The sequence below is a fragment of the Chironomus tepperi genome, unplaced genomic scaffold, assembly GCF_022539635.2.
Source record: "Chironomus tepperi strain 1889 unplaced genomic scaffold, CSIRO-AGI_Ctep_v1 contig_451, whole genome shotgun sequence".
In the NCBI taxonomy this organism is placed as follows: domain Eukaryota; kingdom Metazoa; phylum Arthropoda; class Insecta; order Diptera; family Chironomidae; genus Chironomus; species Chironomus tepperi.
The window spans coordinates 676,579-700,813 of record NW_027226573.1 but is presented as its reverse complement, the minus strand read 5'-3'; the positions used below and the strand labels follow the sequence as shown (position 1 = coordinate 700,813).

The window sequence follows — 24,235 nt, the reverse complement described above, 5'->3', positions numbered from 1 at the left end:
TTGTTGCTGAGACTAATTTTGAATTATTCGATGCAGATGTGATTAGTTTTTGTAACTTTTGAAGGATGAAAAAAAGTGAAAACTTTTGATTTTGTTGCAACTTTGTTTGATTGACTGTCACTTTCGATTAATTTTGAAGGTTTGTTGAGTTATGTCGGATGTAGGAATTGATATTTTCTATTTTTGGATGACCAACGATTAAGAAAAGTTCAGAAATAGTCAATGATTGCTGTGATTTTTGAAAAATTATTAATTTACTTCCTAAACTACGATTTTTGACTTCGGACGGATGTAAAAACTAAAAATTTCATTCAATTTAGATGACAAATTGCACATTGACCTTAGAATTCAATTATTCATCTCCTGAATAGCACTACGTGATCGCTAAGGCATCGCTACGTCGAGCTACTTCACGGTCTAGTAGCTGAATTACCAGCAAGACACAAAGTTGCTCTGATAGCTTCTTAAAGGCTGATTTTGATTCATTCAAGCATTGTACCGCTCGGAATCTATCAATGACTATTCAATAGCACCTAAACCTGCCATAAGACACAATATCATCAACTCTACAATCACAACTTCCTCAACTAATAAACAAAAACAAGCTACACCACCTAATATTCCCCATTGTAGTCTAGTCTACTAGTCATTACTAAAGCGCGTAACACATCCCCTTGTCTATAAGACATAATTGAAACGCAGCAATCAATGAATTGGCTGCTTCTGTTGGCGTTCCACATTTACGCTTCTTACCCATGCGAAGACGTAGATTGAGAGAGAAATAATAAAACAAAAAAGAATATCGACATTGTCTGCGATACATATGCATATAATAAAAGTTTTGTGAAAAACTTCTTGTTATTATTTCACTTTTTGGCAACAAAAGAATTTTTTTTAGTGAGTAAATACACAGCAGAATAATACAGTAGAATAGGAGGAGAAATAAAAAGATATTTTACAACTTTTGGGTTGTATTTTTCTTACAACAATTTAAGTCTTCTTTGTCTTTGAACTGGTTTTTTGATAGGAATGTGGTTCTATTCATCTGTCTGACTGTCTGCTCCATTGCATAAGCTAGTCTGGACAGTTACAACGGTACAAAGTGTTCGGTAAGGTACCACTAAGTCGCTGAATAAGCAATAAGACACGAAGTTTCCCTGATTTATGACAAAAATGCAGTTTACTAAATTGTGCCACTAGGGTAGCTTTCCGAGCAACACAAGTGAAGAAGGCTCTGATATACAACTTCAAAGGCGAATGTCCCGAGCAACACAATGCGGCGAAGTGCACTTTTTGACTTAAAAATGGTCTAAATCAGCCATCATGATCCTATCAGGGCAACTTCGCGTCTTATCGTTAATACAACGATTTAGCGATGCTTTAGCGAGCACTTCGTGTTGTTCAGGTGTGTGACATTCATAGGGTTGTCATTAAGACGGCAACCGTTCAATTTCGTGTTAATAAAAGAGCTCTGGCTGTTTCGAAGAATAGAGCTGTCTTCAGACATTCCCTACGCGCGGCAATGGGCCCTCGTGCGCCCCAGCCAAGAAAAAGTAAGAGTCTCTGGCACAAGATTAACAACTTCGTAGCTGACATCAAGGTTTTTTAATCTTCTTGAATTTTAGCGAACATAATGGATATCGTATCCATTAACGAATCGACACAGCTTTAAGAGCTACAGGCGGAACCTTCTTAATTTGTGTCACTCGGACTTATTTCACTTAATATGGCAAATAGAATACATTGAAGATCGATGAAACTTTGTCAATTCTACGCAACTAAATGCGCTTTCCATCTAGTCCACATCCAACACTAGACATTCTCTATGCTCAATTCTCACCCACAGTTATTAAATTTTCATGCTCTTCTTTTCACAATGAAAAGAATAAAACACAGAAAAAAAAGCATTTTCTTCTTCGTACTTCCACTTTTTTATTTTTTGTTCTTCTTGATCTTTCTCAAGACATTCCAATTTTCGTTCTGCTGGTTCTGCTGTGTTTTCATTCTCTTCACAATTTTTTTCTTTCTTATTCGTATACCACCATCTATCTTTATATCACAACAACATGAATGTCAGCAGAATAAATAGCAAATGAGAATGAAAAACAAGTTAATTTGTCAGTGAATGGTTTGGGATTTAAAGAGCATTTAAAATTAAGGATCGGGATGGAATGGTATTAGTGAGTATTCTTGGGGATCATCTGTTATGGAAAGAAGCTGTTGGAAGTGACAATTTGGCAATTATTTCTAATTAATCGGCGTTTTAGACAGCAACTTCAGGTGCCATTTATGGAAGGTTAATTGATCTGTGTGGCCGGCAATCTAAGTAATCAGCCTGGTAACTAGGTAAGGATCATTCTGGATTTGAAGTGACTTCAACTCAATTTTGACAATTTTCAAGAATTTCAGCTATATTTGACATTCTGAGAACCAGTAACTCAATATTAAATTCTTCTAGCAATTTTACAGCGCAGCACCGTCTTTAATACAGCAGTTCTCATCGTACCTTATTAAAATTAATTCAATAAACTCAAAATATTTTGAGAAAGATGATGAAAGAATTGTAAATTTTTTCAAAAATATCTTATCAATTTCAAAGGAAATTTCTACTTCAATAAGTGTTCAAGAAAAATTACGTGACTGATAACTTGAATGTATAACAGAGTTTGTTGATATTCCTATGACATCAGGTAATTAAGGAAAGAAATTCAATTAATATTTTTCAAATTTTTGTTGAAGGTCGATTGATGGAAATAATTTACTTTATTGAATGAAGGTTGAGAATTTCAAATTTTTGTTATACTTTAGAACTACTCTTGAATAGCAAAGTTCGGTTAATTGATCCAAAATCCAACATCAGCAGGCTAGCGCGACAATCAAAATCGCTTTATCATCGGAAGTGAACCAGGTGATGACTTTTTAACATAAAAGGATCATGATATTCTGCCAATTTCTTACTTATTAACTTCGCTTGCTTTACAGATCAATTGTGATCCATGACCTCCCTAAGATGGCTCTTGGAGCTAAATCTCTAGCTAATTACCACTTATCACTTTCTAGTAAAAAGTGCAATACTGTTTCCATCAACAGCCTCATTTCATGAGCACCAGAGCTCCAAGTCGACTCGAAATTCATAAGGAGTCCAGTCAACTTGAGTCGACTGCTTTATATAAAATTCGAGTCAATTTTGAGCTCTGATTAAGCTTTTTGGCTATGTAAGTGATCTTTTTACATCCAACTGTCCTTAAAATCACTAAATTGACATTTTAAGTCAGTACAATTTGACTTTGGTAAATTTATTTTAATTTCAATGAAAAATCAATGGAAATTCATTCATTTGAATTTAAATGGCTTCGGTCAAATATAGCAGTTGAATAATATTATGAAGCTATTAAGGAAAATAAATGTAATTTTGGATATCCTTATCGATTTTTCAGTCGCAAGTGGGAATTTCCAGAGTCTTTTTTGTTGTTGCTTGTTTAGAATTAGCTAAGACTTTCAAGATATGCTTATAAATAATCTGAATTTATTAAAATTGATAATATTCTAGCTTAATAATATTAATATTATGTAGCTGATCTTTGTTAATAATGACCAATGAATCTTCCCGAATGTCACAAGTCGGTTAACCAATCCAAAATTCGGAATAAGATTGACTTGACTCCGGATTTAATCCAGTCAAGGACCAAGACTAAGTCACGCCGCATGGGTCTGATTTTTTGATCGATTAACCGATTTGTGCTATTCGGGCTTGTAACTAACTTGGAATTAGGATGTCAAACCAAATTCCTGAAACTTTCCAGAAGGCAGCGCAGAAATGTTTTATAAAATTAGATGTTTAGGGATTGGGGTACGTTTCTGGAATTGGTTATTACATCCCTACTTGAAATGTGCATAGTCACGATACATTTGTTCTTGATGTCATGACAAAGTAATCCAGATTCTAGCTTATCATTTAACAGGAAGTAGTTTTTTCAGTATCAAAAACTGTAATCAATGCTCGAAATCGACTTAAATTTTTAATTACTGTCGATTTATTCATTCAGTATCCGAGTCGACTACAGCCTACTTGTCTATACCGTATCTGAGTCGACTTAGAGCTCTGACTCCTAAAGTTCAATATTGCCCAGCTTAGAATCCATCCAGTCAAATCAAAATTTTGCACATCAACACAACTTTCCATTCTAAAAATTACCAAGAAATAGAAGAAAAAAATAATAGTAAGAAGATTGGCAAGAAGCATGAATGGAGTAGAGCATAGGAAAGAGAAAATAAGTTTTGTAATAAATTCTATGTGTGCTTATGCTTCAAAAAAACAACAAGAAGAAGCAGTAAAAAAAAATATTACGTCTCTGCGATTGTATATTAAAGAGCTTTCGCCTTCTTCTTGATGCCCTTTACAAACGACGTGACTTGATAGTAAGAAATGTTTTTCATCTTTCTCGCTCTCGCATCTATCTCCGTCGTGGTAGCAAAAAATTCATTCTCGTTTCAATTTTAATACATTCTGAACACACACAGTCTTAAGAGGCCAGAACCAGTCTTCGAGAATGTGTACATAAAGAAGAAGAATAGTACATTTTGGAAGTAATGTGTGAAGGTGGGAAGAATAAAAATAGCAATAATATAAAAAAAAAAAATACGATATTCTCGACAAAAAAGAAAAGAATCAAGGTCATTTAGGACAATTTCGGAACGTTTCTCTCTTTCTATCTCACTTACTCATTGTTCTTTTACACTTGAAAGCTTCTTTTTCGATCGTATATTGGATACACACTTATGGGGGGCATGTTATGGATGTTAGGTAACAATTAGAAATGTCATTTAGACTGCTTTGTATTCAAAATTGCAGAATTCATAAAAAAAGGCCAAATTCACAAAATAACCTCACTGGATCTTTATTTAACTGTCTGTTACTGTCAATAGGTCACTCCTGTATGTTATAAATGTTAGGCGACAGTTAGAATTGTCATATTAAGCCACTTTGGATTCAAAATTGCAGAATTTATGATAAAAATCACTTTAAAATGTCAAATTCACAAAATAACCTCACTGGATCTTTAGTTAACGGTCTGTAAGTGTCAATAGGTCACTCCTGTATGTTATGGATGTTAGGTGACAATTACAATTGTCATTTAAGACTACTTTATATTCAAAATTGCAGAATTCATGTCAAAAATGACATTAAAGTTCAAAATTCACAAATTAACCTCACTGGATCTTTAGTTAACTGTCTATTACTGTCAATAGATCACTCCTGCATCTACAAATTGACTCTCCATACCTCATAAACCATTCCGCAACATTTAATCGACCCCAATATCATATGTACACTTAAATATTCGTTTAATGACCAGGAAACGTTTACGAAATCTTCTTATCATTTTTTTTTATTCTGCCTCTCTTGCTCCATAAATCGCATCCTGCAGTGCAAGCAAATAAAAATACTCTTTTTTGTTCACTCTGTGGCTGTTTTTTATATATATATTTATTTAGTATAAAATTGTACGTATGAACTAAATAATAATAAGAATGTTCTTGTGAGTGGCGATAGTGGAAGTGAAGGGAAAGAATGGTACGATATAAATCCTTAAATATCTTTAACGAAAAGTTCACTGTATATTTCAAAAGTCAGAATAATGAAATTTTTAGTAGAGAGGCAATTTAAAGAGGTTAAGTGAGGCGCATTTAATGGATGTGTGGGGGAGATTGGGAAAAGCAAAGTCTGGCTCAGAAGCTGACCAAATGTCAGGTGTATTCCTTCTCTGGGTATTCCCTTATTTGCTTACTTCTCTGGCCGGACAGATCAGCTGTGCGAAGTAAGTAAGGCCGTACTGATCTGCAAAAAATCCATGGCTTCTCTCAGTTGACGCATAAAACTGGCTTTATCGATGGCTGCTTTTTGCCAATTGTCAATATACAGTTCTACACTGTCTCTATGGGTTCCAAAGACTTAGCATTAAGCCGGCACGATACAATTACCAACCCACAATGTTTGTCCTTGTTGGTGCCACATACCATCCAAGAATAGCTCTGGATTAGCAAAGAACTAGCTTTTTCTGAGAATCAATCGAATCCAGAGTGGACAATTTGATATAATGTCTATGGCTTTAAGTAATATGAAGCTAGACCTACGATCCACAGGACAAAAGGCGTCCTGGTGCTCCAAAAACAACATCACGTAGGACGGTAATGAAGGAATGCCAGTTAGATGCAAAAACTGTGAATTTGTACAAGCTTTGTGACTCGGCCAGCTATAAAGTCAGATGAAAAGCCTTTTGTAGCAATCTAGACTCCAAGTCGGAGCCTGGTACCAGTAAGTTAACAAGAAAGAACAACGATCAACTGATGACATCCAGAACATTGCAAAAAATTTGTCAATAATCGACCATAAGTCTGGTTATTACCTAGACAGACATGATGTCAAGCTGCCTGTTCAGACCACAAAATTCAGACATCCAGACAAAACCACAACAACATCATCCTATTATCACCATAAAAAATGGCATACAAAAGCACAATCAAAGATATTGTGCAGCTACGGGTACTAAGAAGTGAATGGTTCAAAGCGAAAGAGGTTTAAAACCGATAAATTTTCATTGCAGTGAAATGAGCAAGCGTGGCAATATAATGATACATTGTTTCAATAATAAATAATAATTGTTTTTTTCTTTCTCACTCACTCACACTCTTTTCTATCTCCTTCTCCTTTGTGCTTTGTGCTTTTTTTTATATTTATCCTTCTTCTTGTTAAATCGTCTTATTTTTAAACTGTTCTGTACTTTTACAATAATTGTATCAAAGAATTCTTCTTTGGATGATGATGAAATATTATATCGGGGAAGAAAAAGGAGGGAAAATAATATTAAGTAGACTGTTAGTTAAGACGTAAAATTAATTTTGAAGCTTTTAGTAATGAAACTAGTGTTTAAGTCTTTATGATATGGCTTAATTGGATGGCAAAGAGATGGTTTGTCAGGTTTTTATATGGATTGAATACGATTTAGCTAAATTGGCTTTAGAATTGAGCTAAATTGAACCTGATTTAGCTGAATTAAATCCTATTTAGCTGATTTGAACCTTGTTGAGTTGAATTGAACCTTATTGAGCTAATTGAACTGATTTGAGCTGAATTGAACCTAATTGAACTGATTTGAGCTGAATTGAACCTAATTGAATTCAATGGAACCTGATTGAGCTGAGTTGAACTCAACTGAGTTGAATTGATCCTTATTGAGCTTAATTAAGCAGAAGTGAACCTTATTGAGTTGAATTGAACCTATTGAGCTGAATGAGCCTAATTGAGCTGAATTGAACCTAATTGAATTAATTGAACCTTATTGAGCTGAGTTGAACTCAATTGAGTTGAATTGAACCTTATTGAAATTGAGTGAATTGAACCTTTTGAGTTGAATTGAACCTAATTGAGCAAAATTGAACTCATCTGAACTGAATTAAACTCAACTGAGCTGAATTGAATCTTATTGGGCCGATTTGAACCTAACTGAGCTGAATTGAGCCTAACTGATCTGAATTGATACTTATTTAGCTAATATTCACTTAACTGAGCTGAATTTAGTCTAACAAAGTGTAAATAATACTTTGAAATCTAATATTCACCTAATTGGATAGAATCTAATCAAATTAATCTAAACAGGAACTAATTCAATCGAATTAAACACAATAAAACTCGATAGAACCAAATAAAACCAAAAATCCATTAAAAATGACTTCTAATTTCTGCAAAATCATCATTAAGTTATCAATTTACTCAATTAAAAAGGATTTCCCCGTTAAAAAACAACCGCATCCAGTATTATGTAACATCCAGAAATAACAATCAGGTTGAAAAGCACCTTTCAAAAACTAAACAAAATCTCGGAAATCCCGACAATGTATTGAATTTTGATAAAAATCATGAATTATTGAGACGCTCCTTAATTCTTTTTGTAGTATTTACGAGAGATCTACCGAATGTCAAATAAAAGTCAATTATTAAAGTCTAGAAATTATTACCCAAAATATGATTGCACCTGCTGTATAAATATTCTTAGTTGTAGATGACAAAAAGGTGATTTTGTCGTGAGTTTCTGAGAAGCTTTTATGTCTGTTATTGTTTTACATTAACCAAAAAAACCACAAAACGTTTCTAAAAGTGCATCAGTCAGAGATAGTCGAGTGAAATTCAATACAATTACTATGTTTAAATTACAGTTGAATGGAATTGATAGTTGTACTTAAAGAATGGAATCGTAAAAAAATATTGTAGGGGGTTATTGATGAGTGGTAAAAGTGTTGATTCTGAGAAATTTTTGATGGACATCAAAACAAAGGTTAAGAGTTATAAAAAAGCTGGAAAAAGTTTTTTTTACAGGTTAACTTCTATAAGTAACGTAAATAAATATTGAATTTTTATCTTTTTTTATGAAATTTGAATTTATAACGAACTTTAAAAATTTGAATTTTAGCGAATTTCAAAAATTTGAATTTCATTAGTTCAATTTTGAACCTAAGGTATAGGTTTGAATTTCAAACTTTGCTGATTTTGAATTCTGAATTTTGGCTTAAATTTCAAGATTTACTGGATTTTGGACTTGAATGATCATAATTTTTAATATCGACTGTACTATTTGAACCTTAAATAATTTCAATTTTGAACAAACCGGTCTGAATTTCAAACTTTGCTGGATTTGAATTTTGAACTTCAAGACTTTGAATTTTGAATTTTAACACTCAAGATTCAATTTTGTTTCGATTTTGAACATGACCACTTAACTGGTTTTTGAACTTCAATAATTTAAGTTTTGAACATCAACTGTTTTTATTGAACCTCAACTTTTCAATTTTTGAACCATATCTGATTTTTAATTTTGAATCTCAACGGTTTAAATTTCAAATTTTATTGAACTTCATTTGTTCAATTTTTGAACTTTTGGTTTAAAATTTGAGCCCTAACGGTAAAAATTTAAAATTTTTCTGGTTCAAAATTTTGAACTTTAACAATCTTGAAATTTTGAACTTTAACGTTACAAAATTCAAATTCCAACAGCTGAAACAAGCAATTTATTGGCAGTAAATCCATCAATTTCAACAACACTTAATCCCCCTTTAACAAACTTAAACCGCGATTTTAACAGCCGTGTGTATAAGTAGACATAAATCACCATTGTATTATTATAGACACCATTGAGTATTCTTAACGTATACCAATTGACTGGTCACTATATAAAAATTCTCAATAATTTGCTCATAATGTAGTATATATAGATATATTTTTACAATATTCTTAATACACTTATCGTGATCACGATTTTCGTATTAGGCGAAATAAAAATTATTTCTACGGTATAATTTTTTCCTCTCTTTTTTTTTTTTGTTGTTTCGATCTGAAAATACATTATTATTGTTATTATGGATACCGTGAAGTGTCTTACTATATGGGATGTAGTCAGTGGTATTTTGGATGATATGGTTAAGGAGTCTGACCCCACCTGATTACTCCCCGTCTTACTTACAGTGCGATAAATCTCAAAATTCTATATGCGGATTCTCTTGTGTTGGCTTCATAAACATTTCACTGTTTCCACACTGAAGCCATATACACTGATTGCTTTTTTTTCTGCAAAAAGCTTCATTCGCTTTTGCCTCTATTGTTCAACCGAGAAAATGTTCGAAATAATAAATGAAAATTTATTGCAAATTAAACTATAATGATTTGTTAGATATATTTCGCTATACACCAATCAGACAATAATTTTTATTTTTATATTGTATTGAATATACATCGTATTCTTCTTTTTGAAAATAACATCAATAATAGTGAATGGCTGCTCGAAAAAATGCAGCTAACTATGATAAACAACTATGAAAAGGTTCAATATGATTGAGAACTAGAGAATGCAGAATGAAAACATGAAAAATTCTTCCTTTTGATTGATTATGTGCCATAAATATCATGTCTTGATTGAGATATTTAATAAAAATTTTTAACGACTTTTTCAATTTTGAATTTTAACGGCTGTTCAATTTTTGAAAACATTTTGTCATCTCGGAATTGAACTTTATTGTTGATCATTAATTATCTCACTTTATAGACAGTTTTACAACAAACAAGACCATTATTTACATCAATATTTCATTAGTGATCACAGTAATCTACATAAAATTACACAACAAGCAACATAAATCATAAAAATTCTGAAAATTTCATTTTCATACAAAAAAAAAAGTTTCAGTCCCCTCAGTAATATTTAATTTCTCAAACATAAATAAGACAAAGTTTAATTAACAATTTCGTGATTTAAGTGTATTTTGACGATATTGCTGGACAACAAACTCATCATTATCAACCATAAGAGACGATAAACATAAAGGATCATAAAAATAACAACTGTAAGGTTTGTAAAATATCAAAAATTTATATTGTGGCTTGCGATGAAAAATTTTTACGACTAATTATGAATTATTAACGACTAAATTGGCATATGTCTCATAATTTAATGCTAACAAGAGCATTAACATGACATTGCTGACTAAAAAAATAAGATCCAGTGAGTTTTCAAAAAAATAAGATCCAGAATTGAAAAAATACTTGAAAGTCATCATTTCTTTTTAATGTAAATTTCATCACAATAACATTATTGAAAGCAAAAATCCATTCATCGTAGTCAACAAACAGCGCTTGATATCGATTTTATTATTATGTATTCCTTTTTATACGTAAAAAAAGAAATAACATGATTGTTATTAAAAAAGCTGTATATATTCATTTTTATTTAATTATTATTATAAGAAGACAATAGAATTTGTGGGTGTGCATATACTAGCTTATATTCTCGAGTGAACAAACACCGTATCTAATTGAATTTCAAACCACAAAAAAAAGTTTATATTTGCTTCGTAAACCTGCCGTACATTTCACAGATTGTATCTAAGATATTGCGGAATTTATCATTAATTTAAGTCAGTTGAATGGTGAATGTGTTGTGTCTTGTGGGGTTTTGAATGGATTTCTTGCGAAAAATGCGTGACAGAATTGAAATTTTAAGAATTTTGAACTGATTTGAGACTTGAAGGTGCTTGAAGGCTTTAGTTTCCTATTTGAAGTACTTTGAACTGTCTGTGTGCTATTAACAGGAGTATAGACTGGTATAACTTGGTAGGGATTCTGGATATCGTTCTTATAAGGGTGTAGACACCTGCTTGGCCGGTATTCCGCCCATCCCTAGCCAGAATTCCCTACCTAAACACTCTCTATCGAGTGAATTTTCTCACATATTAGAAAAAGATTAAAAACACATTAAAGATTACCCAAGTAACAATAATCCCACAAACAGTTCTAACCATTAAGCATCCAAGATTAATCACAATCTAACTTGATACATCTGCTGCTATTCAGACCTAACAAAATATCAACTTTTGGTGATATTTCACAATCAAATTTCGTTATTTTTGCAAAAATATTCCCTTGAAAAAACAAAAGCCTTGAACTTAACACAAAACGTAGACTAAGTGGAGTAATCTTATCTACTAAACGAGTTTAAATTTGTTTTAAAATTAAATTAATCGATCTGAAATGCTTTTTTTTTTGTTATGCCAAAGTGTGTGTAACTAGTGAAAACGAGTTTTTTTTGAATGATTTTTGAACACTTTGCAGTCAGTAAAGATTAGCGAAATTTTGTTTTAAATGGGTCTTGTTGCAATTCTGGTTGTTTTTGGTGTGTTTTGGACTTGGAAAAGGTCAGTCTACTTATTAAGCTACTCAAAAAATATAAAGATTCAAAATTTTCCCGTGTTAGAATAGAATAGAATAATAGTGTGGACTTGATTATCGCAAAGTAGCACTACGATCATCGATCTGTTGAAATATTTCCATTGCCTATACTTTAGAATTCCTATATCCTTGATGAAATCGACAATATCCCCCTTATTAAGAACAAGAAAACCTCTGATTCAGTTAGTTGAAGTCAACTCAAGTCAAATATAGCTGATAATGACTTCTGGGACAGGTTAAATGGGAGGCAGCGAAAAAGCAGCAGTGGTTTAAGTGTCGACCTAACATTCTAAAGACCCGGGTTCGATCCAAGGAAAGTCTATTCGGATTCGGGTGCTTTTTCGGTGTTTCTAGTCACACCAACTCAGTTTGTGTATTCGCGACACACAAATCGTTGCAAGGTATATTACATTGATATACTCTGGACCATGCAACTGTGCAGAGTTGGAAGTAAGCAAAAGGTCATTTTATGACAATATGACTTATTTAAATGAAGATTCTAAGTGATTCTAAGCATAATTGCCTACTAATGAATATCTAATGTTTTAGAATTTCGATCAGTAGATAAAAATTCGAATTAAGGATAAGTTGAAGTGGCTCGATGGCGGAACGGTTTTCTATTTCGGTATCTAATTGCAGCAACATCGATCTATTCTGCGATCGTGGACACAGGCTTCGACAGGAGAGTCAATTGTCCTTTTTCAAATAATTAATAGTGAAAATGTAGCTTTCAGCCTCTCTTTGAAGGCTTCAGACAGTAATGTCATCAAAGTAGTGGTTCTGATCTCATTTTAACAATTTTGTCTAAACTGTGTTACGTGGCATGTCATGAACCGCATGTCGTGTGCAGTTTCGGTTGTGACGTACTACCAAAATGTGTCCATAGCACAATACAGTTTGGACAATACTGCACTATAAACTACTGTCAATCTCACCCTATCACTTTACAAATTAGCCGACAATAACTCTCACCTACAACTCAATCCAATCCACATCACCATCACCCCTGTCATTTAAGCAACAATAAAAAAAAACCCGAAAGAAATTTTTCACCGACAAATCGCACCAATACAATAATAGACAATGAATTTATATCCAAAAATAAGATTATAGAGCATTCAAATTAGGAAGGAATTTGACAATAATCGTCAATTATTTATCAGCGATTAAAGCTAGAACTAGGAACGATTCACACGAAACACGAGACATATTGGAACGAAACAAAAAAAAAAAAAAGAATGTAAGTCAGTGAAAAAAAGTTGTAGTTTTTTTCTTTCTTTCTTTCTTTTATTTCATTTCCTTTACGCCATCGAACTTGCTCGCTTTCTTCCCTCGTCGTCGTTGTCGTCGTCGTCGTCGCATTTGTAACCTTCAAGCGTTTTCCATTGAGTAAAAGAAATTTTGCTCGAATGAATCGCTTCCCACCCCGACTCGAGATATTCGAGCAAAAAGGAGAATTTTTTTTTTTTTTCAAAGTCATGTTCGGGAAAACGTGCAAAATGGCAATTTTTCTTTTTTTTCTGGTTTGTTGTTGTTGTTGCCTTTTTTTATTACGAGAGAACTTTTTTTTTTCCGTACACAGAAATATTGTACATAAGAGTTGAGTCGATGCACAAATACATGCACATTTAAAAGTTATATGACATAATCATACAATCTCTCTTTCACTCATGTATTTTTTGCTTCTTCTCCAGAAATTTCACAATTTTTCACTAAACATGCATAAAAGCCGAGGAAGAAGGAAACTTTAAATGGCTGTGGTTGGTTGGGGTGTGGATGGAAAGCGCATTTTATTTTTTGGGGACATGTTCAGTTCAAATTAGAATTGCAAAACAGTTACCAGTGACAGGTAAAAACCTAACAATTTCTTGATAATTTGTATGGATTTGTAAGAAAAACCATACACATTATCGAGAATTTGTACGGTTTTTGTCTGTCACAAGTGCCTGTTTTGCAACTCTGGTTCAAATGCTTAGCTAATTCATCATTTAGTTCAAAAATCGAAAAACGACAGAAAAATATTTAAAAAAATAACGGCAGAAAAATATTTAAAAAGTAGCGCTTAAGAATAATTTGAATGATTGAACCGGTTCAATTATGTTTGAATTTTCTTCATATCGACAACAACGATTGAGAAAATTTTGAAATAATTTAAAGAATTGAACCGGTTCAAATTAGTTTAAATCATGATCGAACCCAAATTAAGTTCGTCACAGTTCGTTTAGAACCGATTGAAATTTGTATGAAATGTTATACTTCACAAGTGTCAACAGAAAAAAATCCATCCAAATTTTATTCGGTTTTCAAGAGCACCGTAGCGAATTCAAGTCGATTTCGACCTCTGGTTTGAATATTTTCTACTTCCACAACACATAACGACTAAAACAAATTTGAATTACTAATGAACGATTGAACCGGTTAAATTGATTTAAATTTATTTTGACCGATATTCTTCAAATTTTTTTTTGGCCGTTATTTTAAAATTCTTTTTGATCGCTATTTTGTTTAAAATTAAATTTGAATTGCTTTTGACCGTTATTTTCTTCATAACCAATTTTTAATTTCCTTTGATCTCTAACTCAATTTTGAGAGTACGGACACAATGACTAAGTGTCAATTAGTTCAATTTATCGACAGAAAATGTAGCAGTAGATTGATTTAATAAATTAATTCGTATTCAAATAGCCTAATTAACAATCGTATAATAAAAAGCTCTATATTCATAGTTAGTCATGCGAAAGACCGAAAGACATAAGGACAAAAATCACAAAAAGCCTCAAAATAGCAAAAAATCAGCTTAAAGTATGAAAATAAAAAAATGTCATTATGGCGGGGTTGGGAAATTTTTATGAGTGGTAATAATTTTTTTTTTCTCTCCAAGTCACTTTTTATTGCCCGTTTCATGCACCAGACATTTTATGGCCGATTTTTTGTGGTTTCTTTACTTTTTGTTGTTGTAGAATTTTATGAAAAAAAAAAAGTTTTTCTTTTTACCTTTTCAATTGAATTTTCCTCATTAATTGATTGAGTTTTTAATTTGTGCGTTAAATATTTTAACATTTTTTATTACAAATTCTTAAATAACTAATTCACTTTTATTTGTTGTTGCTTATTTTATCGATATTTGAGGATTTCTTATTTTTTATTTTTATTTTATTAAAATAACAAATTAAATGTCAAAAAGCAGATTTTTTTTCGCACAGACAAAAAAAAAGAATAACAAAAAAAAAATCAAGTTTTTCAATTGAAATTCACACTTGGAATTTTGTTGAGCCGCTCCAACATTTTTTCTTTTTTTTCCTTTAATGTCTCAATTATTGATTTTTCTCAAGTACTCAGATTTTTCCACTTTTTTTTCTTTTCCTCCCCACAAAAATTATGCATAAATTATCACACAATAAAAAATTTTTCCTTTTTTTTAAAATTTATTTTTGCAAATTTCGCAGTAAATTAAAAGTTTTTTAAGAATTAAATTTTTATATAAAAAAAATTGAAAAAGTTGCCTAGAAGTTCATTAATCAACTTTTTCCGGCTCTCTCTTTCTCTCTCGCTCATTTATTGAACAGCAAAAAAACTTTTTTTTCAATTACACAACTTGAAATTTGCATTAAACTTTTTAACTTTTGTGTTCCTTTAATTCACAACAAATTTATTTCACTTTTTTTTTCACTCAATTTTAAATTTTTTTATTATAATTTTGTGTCTACAAAAAAAAATTATTTTTTGTCCCCCGTCTAGCTGAGCTGTGCTCACTTCTGAACTATTTTCCACCAGTTCTTCGAGTCAAATAAAAAAAAAAAATTGTATAAAATAGTTGCTCATGTTCTCGCACAAAAATGCAAAAGAAACACACAAAATAATGAAAAAAAAAAAATATCGTCCATCCAGATGATGAATACAGACACAATTCTCTCACCGAAACTGAAAACTCTGATGTGTATGCGGTAGATTACTCTCGCTTGTTCTCAATTTTATAGAAACAGAGAAGTTGTTTTCTTTCCCTTTTTTTGCTCCGTGTGTTTCTACTTTATTATATCATACTTTTGTGTGACGATATTGGTGACTACGATACGATTGTGTGTACGACACATTATGTATATTGAGCGAAATATTATAAAAAAAAGGCAACAACAATAACAGAGAGTGAGTGAGACATGCTGCAACATGATAAAATAAAAAAAAAGTTAAATTATTGCAAATTGCTATATGTATGCAAGAGTAATCCCTATGTGAGATATATAATTGTAAAAAAATCTCTGAATACTCGTGATATATATATTTATGGAGAATTCTTGAGTCGTTTAGAGTTTGTGATAATTTTTGCTATAATTGTTCTGGGTTTAGAAGGGGATCCACTTGTTACGTAACGTGAAAAATCGGCATCTTCCGGAAACCTTTTTCTCCCAATTTTCGGAACCCAATTTTCATGAAATAAAAGTAGGTTGAAATTGGCCTTTATATTGTCGTCAGGGCAATTTAGCGTATTATCGTTGATACAGCAACGTTGCGTAGTGTGGTCCTGAACATGTTGTGTTGTTTGGGAATTTTGATCTAGATTTCATAATGTTCTATATAACTAAGTTCCTAGTTTGACAAAGCTTCATACTGAAACTTTAAATTAAACTGACATAGTCTAAGCAGACCTATGTAGGTTTTAGCATTTTAATTCATAATTATTTGATAAAATTAAGTCCAAACAGCCTTATTCCTATTATTAAATAGAATTATATTATTAAACTAATTTTTAACATTAAATTATTTTCTAATTTTAGGTAACATTTTGTCTTTTGACCAAGCTACCAGAGACAACCAATATTTGCCACGACGACAGCTATTTAGATAAGTGAGTCAACAGCCCTAAATATGATTTGACAATGGGAAATAGTTAGTAAATCGGACGATTCATTAAATTCATGAAATTGAAGTCGACTTGAAATTTTAATATTCACATCCGAGTAGACTATATGCAAAAAATTAGCGGACTTTGAGTTCTGAAGCTTCTTTAAACCTAGTTGAGTTACTACTTGACTAGCGCTAAACATTTTCCTAATTGACAAACAATAACCCAATAGACAAGTAGCATGTTCATGAGTATGCTCACAATATTGAAAATACTCAATTATATTGAGTGGGTATTTAGGGTTTTCAATCCAGGGATCAAAATTCATGTAATCCCGGGATTCATCCTCGTTCATGAATACTCAATCTAGGGTTTTCAATTTAGAGATTGCATTTAAATCAATCCCGGGATTGAAAACCCTAGATCGAGTATACTCATGAACGAGCTCATTTGTGTGAGGATTCTAATTGTTTATTAGGGATACGCTGTAACTAATTAAAGACAAGTTATTGAGTATTTTTGACAGTCTTTTCTCGGGTTTATATTTACTCAAATTGCTATCAATTAGATTTAAAATATTTTTTTCAAAATTAGCTAGCTGAGCTAAACGTAAAATAGCTAAAATGAAGCAATTTTTGATTCAATATAATTATTGAGTAAAATATACCTTAATAGTTCCTCAATAACTAGAATGTATACCTTAACAGTATACCTTAATAGTTTTTATACATTAATAGTTTCTCAATAAATTGTCCACCATCTACATATTTACTAAATACCGACACTATCAATACGTATAAACCCCAAATAAAAAAAGGCTTCATTTCTCTCTCTGAGTTGGTCTTTAATTCTCATTTTTTACACACCCACAACAACAATGCACACACGAAAATATGTACAAATAAAAAATATAACTCATTATTTACTCGTTATAGTAAATGTCAGATCTGGCAACGCAGAACAACACAACACCAAAACGACCTCGACAAATGTTAAACCCTGATCATGAAAAATCAACAGAATAATAAAATCAGTAAGAAACGACCGAAAGTGAAACGTAACAATTTAACATCAAGTGTCGATTTATGTCAGCGTTTCTCAAAAGCCATTGAGAATATTCTCATTATAACAAAGAATGAGAAATTTCGTTCGACATGCTTTCAACTTTTGGGTGTTGAGAATGGCTCGGATGCTGGTGCGAAGATAAAAGAACTGGCTGATGAGCTCAAGGGCAAGAAGCAGCATAAAGGTGATAAGATGAGGAGCAGAAAAAATCAATGAAAAAAAAAATCCCCAACCGAATAGACGGACACGTACGTAAAGATCCTCTTAATACTCTTACATATTATATATATGAAAGAATTCTTTACAGTCATAAGCAGCAGCAAGAGAGAAGTACACACGGAGAATGAAACAAAAAATATCCGTGAATGAAGTGTGGAAGTAGGACAGCAATACAATTTTTACTATTCAATCGGATTCGTGGAGAGAGTGAGTGAGAAAGAGACAGAAAAAAAATGTGTTGGAAGTTGTTGTAAAAAAAAAAAATTTTTTTATTTCTTTATTCTTTTTCATTGGAAAAATACTACGGCTTTATTGACATGCGTAGAAAAAAATAGTAATGAGATATTCTATGGGGATATATGCTTTAACTATTTATGGCTATTTTTTTTTTGTGTAGATTTTATGAAATTTTATATCCTTTAATTTGCTCTGGATTCATCAGAATTTAGATTATTAAGGCTGGTCTTAATTGTCATAAGTTTGACATTTTTTTGAATCACGTACAAGTTATTGATTAAACATTTTTTACATTGACTTCTCCCGACATATGATTTTCAATTATGACAACAACAAACTTTTTTTTTTTTTTTTATTTGTGTGACTTTGAGAATTTTAAACTTACCTGTTTTGTGGAACTACACGACTTAATTCACTTAAAATTTGGTGATTTTTGAATTTTTAAATACTTTATTGTACGGATTTTGATATTCTTAAATTGTATTTCCTCAAATTTCAACACTTTTCACGAGAAAATTTTCGGCAGACTATTTTTGTTGTTTGCTTTTATCGAAATATGTGCGTATTTTTTTTTTCACTTTCTACGTTCTTTCTGTATCGTGTGTTGGAATGTTGGAAAGCGGTTGTGTTGCACTGGAATGTGACATAAAATTTTATGAATGAGTTTTGTGTTGCGCCACGTGTTGCTCTTTTGTGTTACTTTTTATTTGAATGTTTGTGCTATAACGACTTTTTGAAGGTGTTTTTCTTAACTTGCTGTTATTGTTCAGGCAATGATTTTATTTTTAAAAGAAGGCCGCATAATATGCAGTATAGTTATCGGGTTATTCTTGAAAATTCGATCACTATTCCTAAAATTGTCGGAACCTGAATTTTGAGAAAGCATACCATACAGATCTATGGGATCCGTGGTCCTTATTCAGTTGTCGCCTTAATAATTTTTGGGTCTACTTACTTACTTTGCTGGCAGTACAATATGCTTTCTCGCTTTCTGGACATGGATTGAGTTATTCCTGGAAATTTAATACCGGATTCTATAATTATCGGGACCTGAATTTTGAGATAGCACACAAAGTACGGTAATCCATGGTAATAATCAGTTGGTGTCTTAAACTGGCTCTAAAGCTGGCTGCCCTTTTGTCAATTATCAATACCAAATGAATTAAAAATACTAATTTTTAAGTTTTAAATCTTTTATTAGTTAAATTTATCAATTATATAAATTTCTTTATTCACATAGTTTTATTTTATAAGTAATTTGAGTTAGTATCATTAGTCATTTTGCTCTGAATTTTAATGAAGTTCAATACATCATAGTATAAAATCTGTCGAGATTTGCTACCATAATTGAAGTCCACATGATTGTAGTTTGGAATTATTCGATTAAACACGACATTGGGCAGCAGTTTCATCAAGTGATCTATATCCTGTGAATTAAAAGTTATAGAATGTATTAATGCTTACATTTTCATTTAATTCAGTATTTTGTAGTAATTTATCCTAGCAACATTATGCAGTCGTCAAGGCCGTCACGTATATGTAATGCTTGAAGGGCCTAGCCCTATGAGCTGAAAGCACTGAAATTATTAATCTGTTATACCACACCGTTTAGACCAAGATGTTTGTAGTGGTCTCTGAACCACTTACAAGCTTTGCACATTGCAAAGACACGAGTACGTCATAAGACCAGATTGAACCCAGGACCTTTGGCACGTAAGGCCAACGCTATACCATTTAGGTCACTGATGTCATTGCACCGTTTTCGGATCGTCAGGACAAACTTACACATTAACGTCAAAGCGACGATCTTACAGTACTCTAGCAACTACATGTAGTTCTCCTAAATCTCACCTTTTTAGATGCTAATGCGTCCTCAGTTCCTCGATAAAAATAAGTTGGCATTTTCATATTTGATAAATTATACTCGGGAGGTTCTATAGTTCCATACATCTTCATGTTTTTTCGTCCATAATCATATTTCCTGAATTTTCCGCTGGCAAACAACTGCATATAGTGATGCATTTGGTGCACACTTAACAATGGAGATAAATGATCAGTTAAGTCTAACAGAAGGTCCTAAAATGATATAATAATTTAATTAAATTCAAAGTTTTAATGAATATGTTCAAACTTACCGAATCTATCTCCGTTTTATATTTATTTCTACCAGCAAATATGTACATTATATCCATACAGAGTCTGCTCCAAAAAGGATTAATTGTTACGTTACAAAGTTTTTTGGCTATAGGACTAACACTCGCAATAATTTCAGTAAAATTTAAATACGGAACATTATTTTTAACGCATATATCTAAGAATGGAAGAACTAATTTTTTTGCATATTGATTAGGAAGATATTTCATAAATGCTATAGGTGAAAAGAAGTGAGCTTGAATAATTTTCGAATTGTATTCGGGACGGTTTGATAGTAAAGATAGTAGACTTGATGTCCCCTGTGAAGAATAGATGAAATTTAGAAAGGTTTAAGGATATTTTAAAATATAAGAATTTTCACCTGTGAATGTCCAATGTAGAATAATTGAGATTTTCCTGTGCAATTTAATACATAATCGATCATTGCTGGCAAATCATAACTTCCAATTTCATTTAATGAAAATTTCCATAAATCTGTAGAGTTTGCTCTTGTTTGATTAATATATGCATGCCGACTACCTCGAGAATTTCCCATAAAAACATCGAAATTATTGTCAGCTAGAAAATATGCCAGAGCTTTATTCTTTCCTGTGATAACAAAATCCACAGAATTTGTCATAATGCCGTGCATAAGGAACACTGGCATTGTGTTTTCCATTCTTCGTTTTGGAAAGATTCTATGAATTTTTACAATCCAATTTCCGTCCTCAGTTGGTGTTTCATAAGCAACTCCACGATATCCAGCTTTTTCAATCAAATTCAGGACATTGTCATCTTCTTGTGACGATATTCCTTCTAAATTTGTAATTAAAATCACGAATATCACTTTTTTAAACATCTTTAACTTATTTGAATGAACTTTTTTGACTAAATCTCAAATAAATCTGATGATGGAATATGAAACCCGAGATTTTCGAATCTCTTAATTAATTTGTGAAGAAGATTCTTATTCCTATAAAGATGATCAATTCCAAAAAATTCACAATAAGAAATAGATTTGATTGTTGTCTCGTCGAATTATACTAAACTTCTGAAAAATTCTAAGCTTAAGCAAAAATCGCGGATTTTTTTATGCTCAAAAACCTGTCAAGTTTTTTTTATATCGCGCAAAAAACCAAGACGAGGAAGTTGAATACTAGATAAAAAGACGATAGATTCCATAAAATTTATATAATTTTTTGGAAATTTTACAATTTTGATTTGGGGAAAAATAAGAAATTCCCAAAAAATGGAAAATTGTAAAAATGTCATGTAATGCTGAGATGGCTCATCTTCATTTTCTTACAGAAGTTGTTCGGTATTTTTGTAATAATTTGGTCAATGACTTTTAAATATTAACTTGTTTTCATATAAAACGATGACTGCTCATAAAATTTTGGACTTTTACGTAAAATCCTTCGTCATATTCTGAAACTTCGAGAGCTTTTATGATTTTCCAACTAGTTTTGAAGAATTAAATCAATTAATGACATCCATCTGTTACGTAAAACCTGATTAGCTTCAGCTGTATAAAATCCTTAATCGCGCTAAAATGCATATTTATCAATGTTAAAAATACACAAATTTTTTATTAAAAATTCAGTTTCCTCATCCATAACCTATCACAAGCCATAATTGTACTAAATTTGCTTTATATAAGATTTTGTTTAGCTTTTTTAAATCGTGGTTCTCTTAGTACTGGAACCCCAGAAAAACGTTCCACCCTCCTAACACTTGTACAGTCCCTGACTGAGCTTTATTCATATTTTTAGGCTAATCCACAAACTTAATGTCTATTGTCGAGTTCCGATTGAAAGAATTTTAACATATCGTGATACAATATTTTGCGAGATCTGATTCCATAATTGAAGTCGGCATGATTATAGTTTGGTATTACTCGATTGTGCCTTACATTCGGTAATAACTCGATTAAATGATCTGAATCCTGTAAATTAGATTATAATTGTTAGTGAGATCGTGGATTTTGATAAATTGTTAATGATAAATATAATATGGATAGTTTCCAATTTTTAAAGCAGAGCTCAAAGTGGAATTGGATTTTGAATGGAGTCGAGCCGAGTCGAGTTGAGTCGAGTTGACTCTAGTCGACTTGATTTCATAAAAAATTCAATTTGACTTCGAGGTCTGCCTTAGCATATACTGTAATTCTAACTCTTACCCTTCGTGATGACAAAAGGTCTTCTGGAGCACGATAAGTGTAGATAGGTACAATAATATTAGAAATATTATATTCAGGAGGCTCTGTAGTTCCATAAATTCGCTTATTATACAATCCATAGTCATATTTTCTAAATTTCCCACTTCTATACGACTGTAAGTAATGATCGATTTGTTGCACGCTTAACGTGTAGGATACATGATCAACATAGTCTGGGAGAATATTCTGAATTAAAATAAGTTAAAATTTAATCAAACATTAAACATATTTTATGAAAAAAATCCACAATCAATTTAATTCTTACCGTATCAATCTCAGAATAAAACGTATTTCTTCCAGTAAAAGTAAAAATGAGATTTTTGCAAAATTCAGTAGAGACAGGATTAATGGCAACATTACAGAAAATCTTAGTCAAAGGACTTGCGAATGTCATAATGTCCGTTAAATTTATAAACTTCACATTTTCTTCTTTTGAAATATCAATCAGTGGTGATATGACTGTTTTTACAAATGGATTGGGAAAGTACTTCATAAAAGCTGTTGGTGCAAATAAGTGAGCTTGAATAATTTTCGAATTATATTCTGGGCGAGTTGAAAGCAGCGCTATTAAGCTTGTTGTACCCTGTGACATTGTGTATTGAAATCATATGTAATTTAGATAAATTAAAATAAATATTAACATTTTTAACCTGTGAATGACCCACGTAGAATAATTTAGATTTGCCTGTTAGACGTAGCACATAATCGATGCTTGCTGCAACATCGTAACTTCCAATTTCATTGAATGAAAAATTCCATAAATTTGAATAATTTGCTCTTTTATGATCAATAATGAATGTCGACTTCCGCGAGAATTTCCCAAAAAAACATCGAAATTATTATCAGCCAGAAAGTAAGCTAGAGCTTTATTGCGTCCAGTTATGATCCAGTCCATTCCATTCACAAATAATCCATGCATAAGGAATACCGGCATTGTGTTTGATGTGTTTTGTTTAGGGAAAATTCGATGAATTTTGATGATCCATCCATTATCATCCTCAGTTGTTGTTTCATAAGCAACTCCGCGATATCCAGCTTTTCGAATTAAATCAAGCACATCGTCATTTTCCTGAGACAATTTTCCTTGCGTACTCACAACTAAAATACCGAATATGAAAATTCTTAACATTTTTTTTCACGATCTTAACAATTTGAGTTCTAAAAGTCGACTGAATAAATTTCACGATCGCTCATAAAACTCAGAGTAGTTCAAACGTAATCATTAAAATTAATGTCGATTAAAAACTTTAATTAATACCTAAAACAAATATTACATTTTTCATATTTATAAATGTATTTATGGTGTATACATTCGAATTTAATTTTAAAGTATTCGAAGAATTGGTCGTAATTCAAGAGGATGTCAGTTAAACATTCGGACACTAAAATGATAATTTAATTTTGATAAGTAAAAACATTACAGTTGTCACTTTTAATAATTTTTATTAATGATGTAAACCACTTACAGACAAAGAGCATACGACAAGAGCATATGACACATGTTTTGAAGATTTTCATTAATGTAAGCATGTTCTTTGCATGCCAGGTAACAGTTGATTTAATAGAAAATTGCATTTCTTCTATAACTTGCATAAGAAGTTCAAAATCAGACAGAAAACCACCACAAATGCACTTTTCCATAAGATTCTTCTAAAAATGCTGATTTCCTCATATTTTCATTAAGTGACTTTCGGTGTCCATCAAGTAGAACGGTGACCGAATGAGATTATTGAAACACTTTAAATGGTTC

General features: G+C 31.7%; 1 protein-coding gene, 1 long non-coding RNA gene and 1 pseudogene across 3 annotated transcripts in view; 1 reads left to right on the top strand and 2 right to left on the bottom strand.

Moving 5' to 3' along the window:
* Reph (Regulator of eph expression) overlaps positions 1-18,687 on the bottom strand; it is a 56,701-nt gene extending 38,014 nt beyond the window's left edge. Inside the window, exon 1 of one of the 2 annotated variants that reach the window (XM_070650990.1) lies at positions 18,520-18,687. Coding sequence is in view for 1 of the 2 variants with exons in the window: in XM_070650988.1 (XP_070507089.1) it covers positions 14,768-14,833 (66 nt within the window). In the remaining variant the exon portion in view is untranslated. Of the gene's footprint in view, positions 1-14,767; positions 14,942-18,519 lie in introns of those variants that run through there. The other variant, XM_070650988.1, reaches the window with a different exon arrangement.
* Positions 10,268-18,432, top strand: LOC139098723 (uncharacterized). Its single transcript, XR_011545224.1, has 4 exons — positions 10,268-10,392; positions 16,546-16,616; positions 17,549-17,926; positions 17,986-18,432. It is a non-coding gene; the product is annotated as an uncharacterized lncRNA (long non-coding RNA).
* A 688-nt stretch (positions 18,688-19,375) lies between the features above and the next one.
* Positions 19,376-23,614, bottom strand: LOC139098719 (uncharacterized; annotated as a pseudogene).
* Positions 23,615-24,235: the final 621 nt, after the last annotated feature.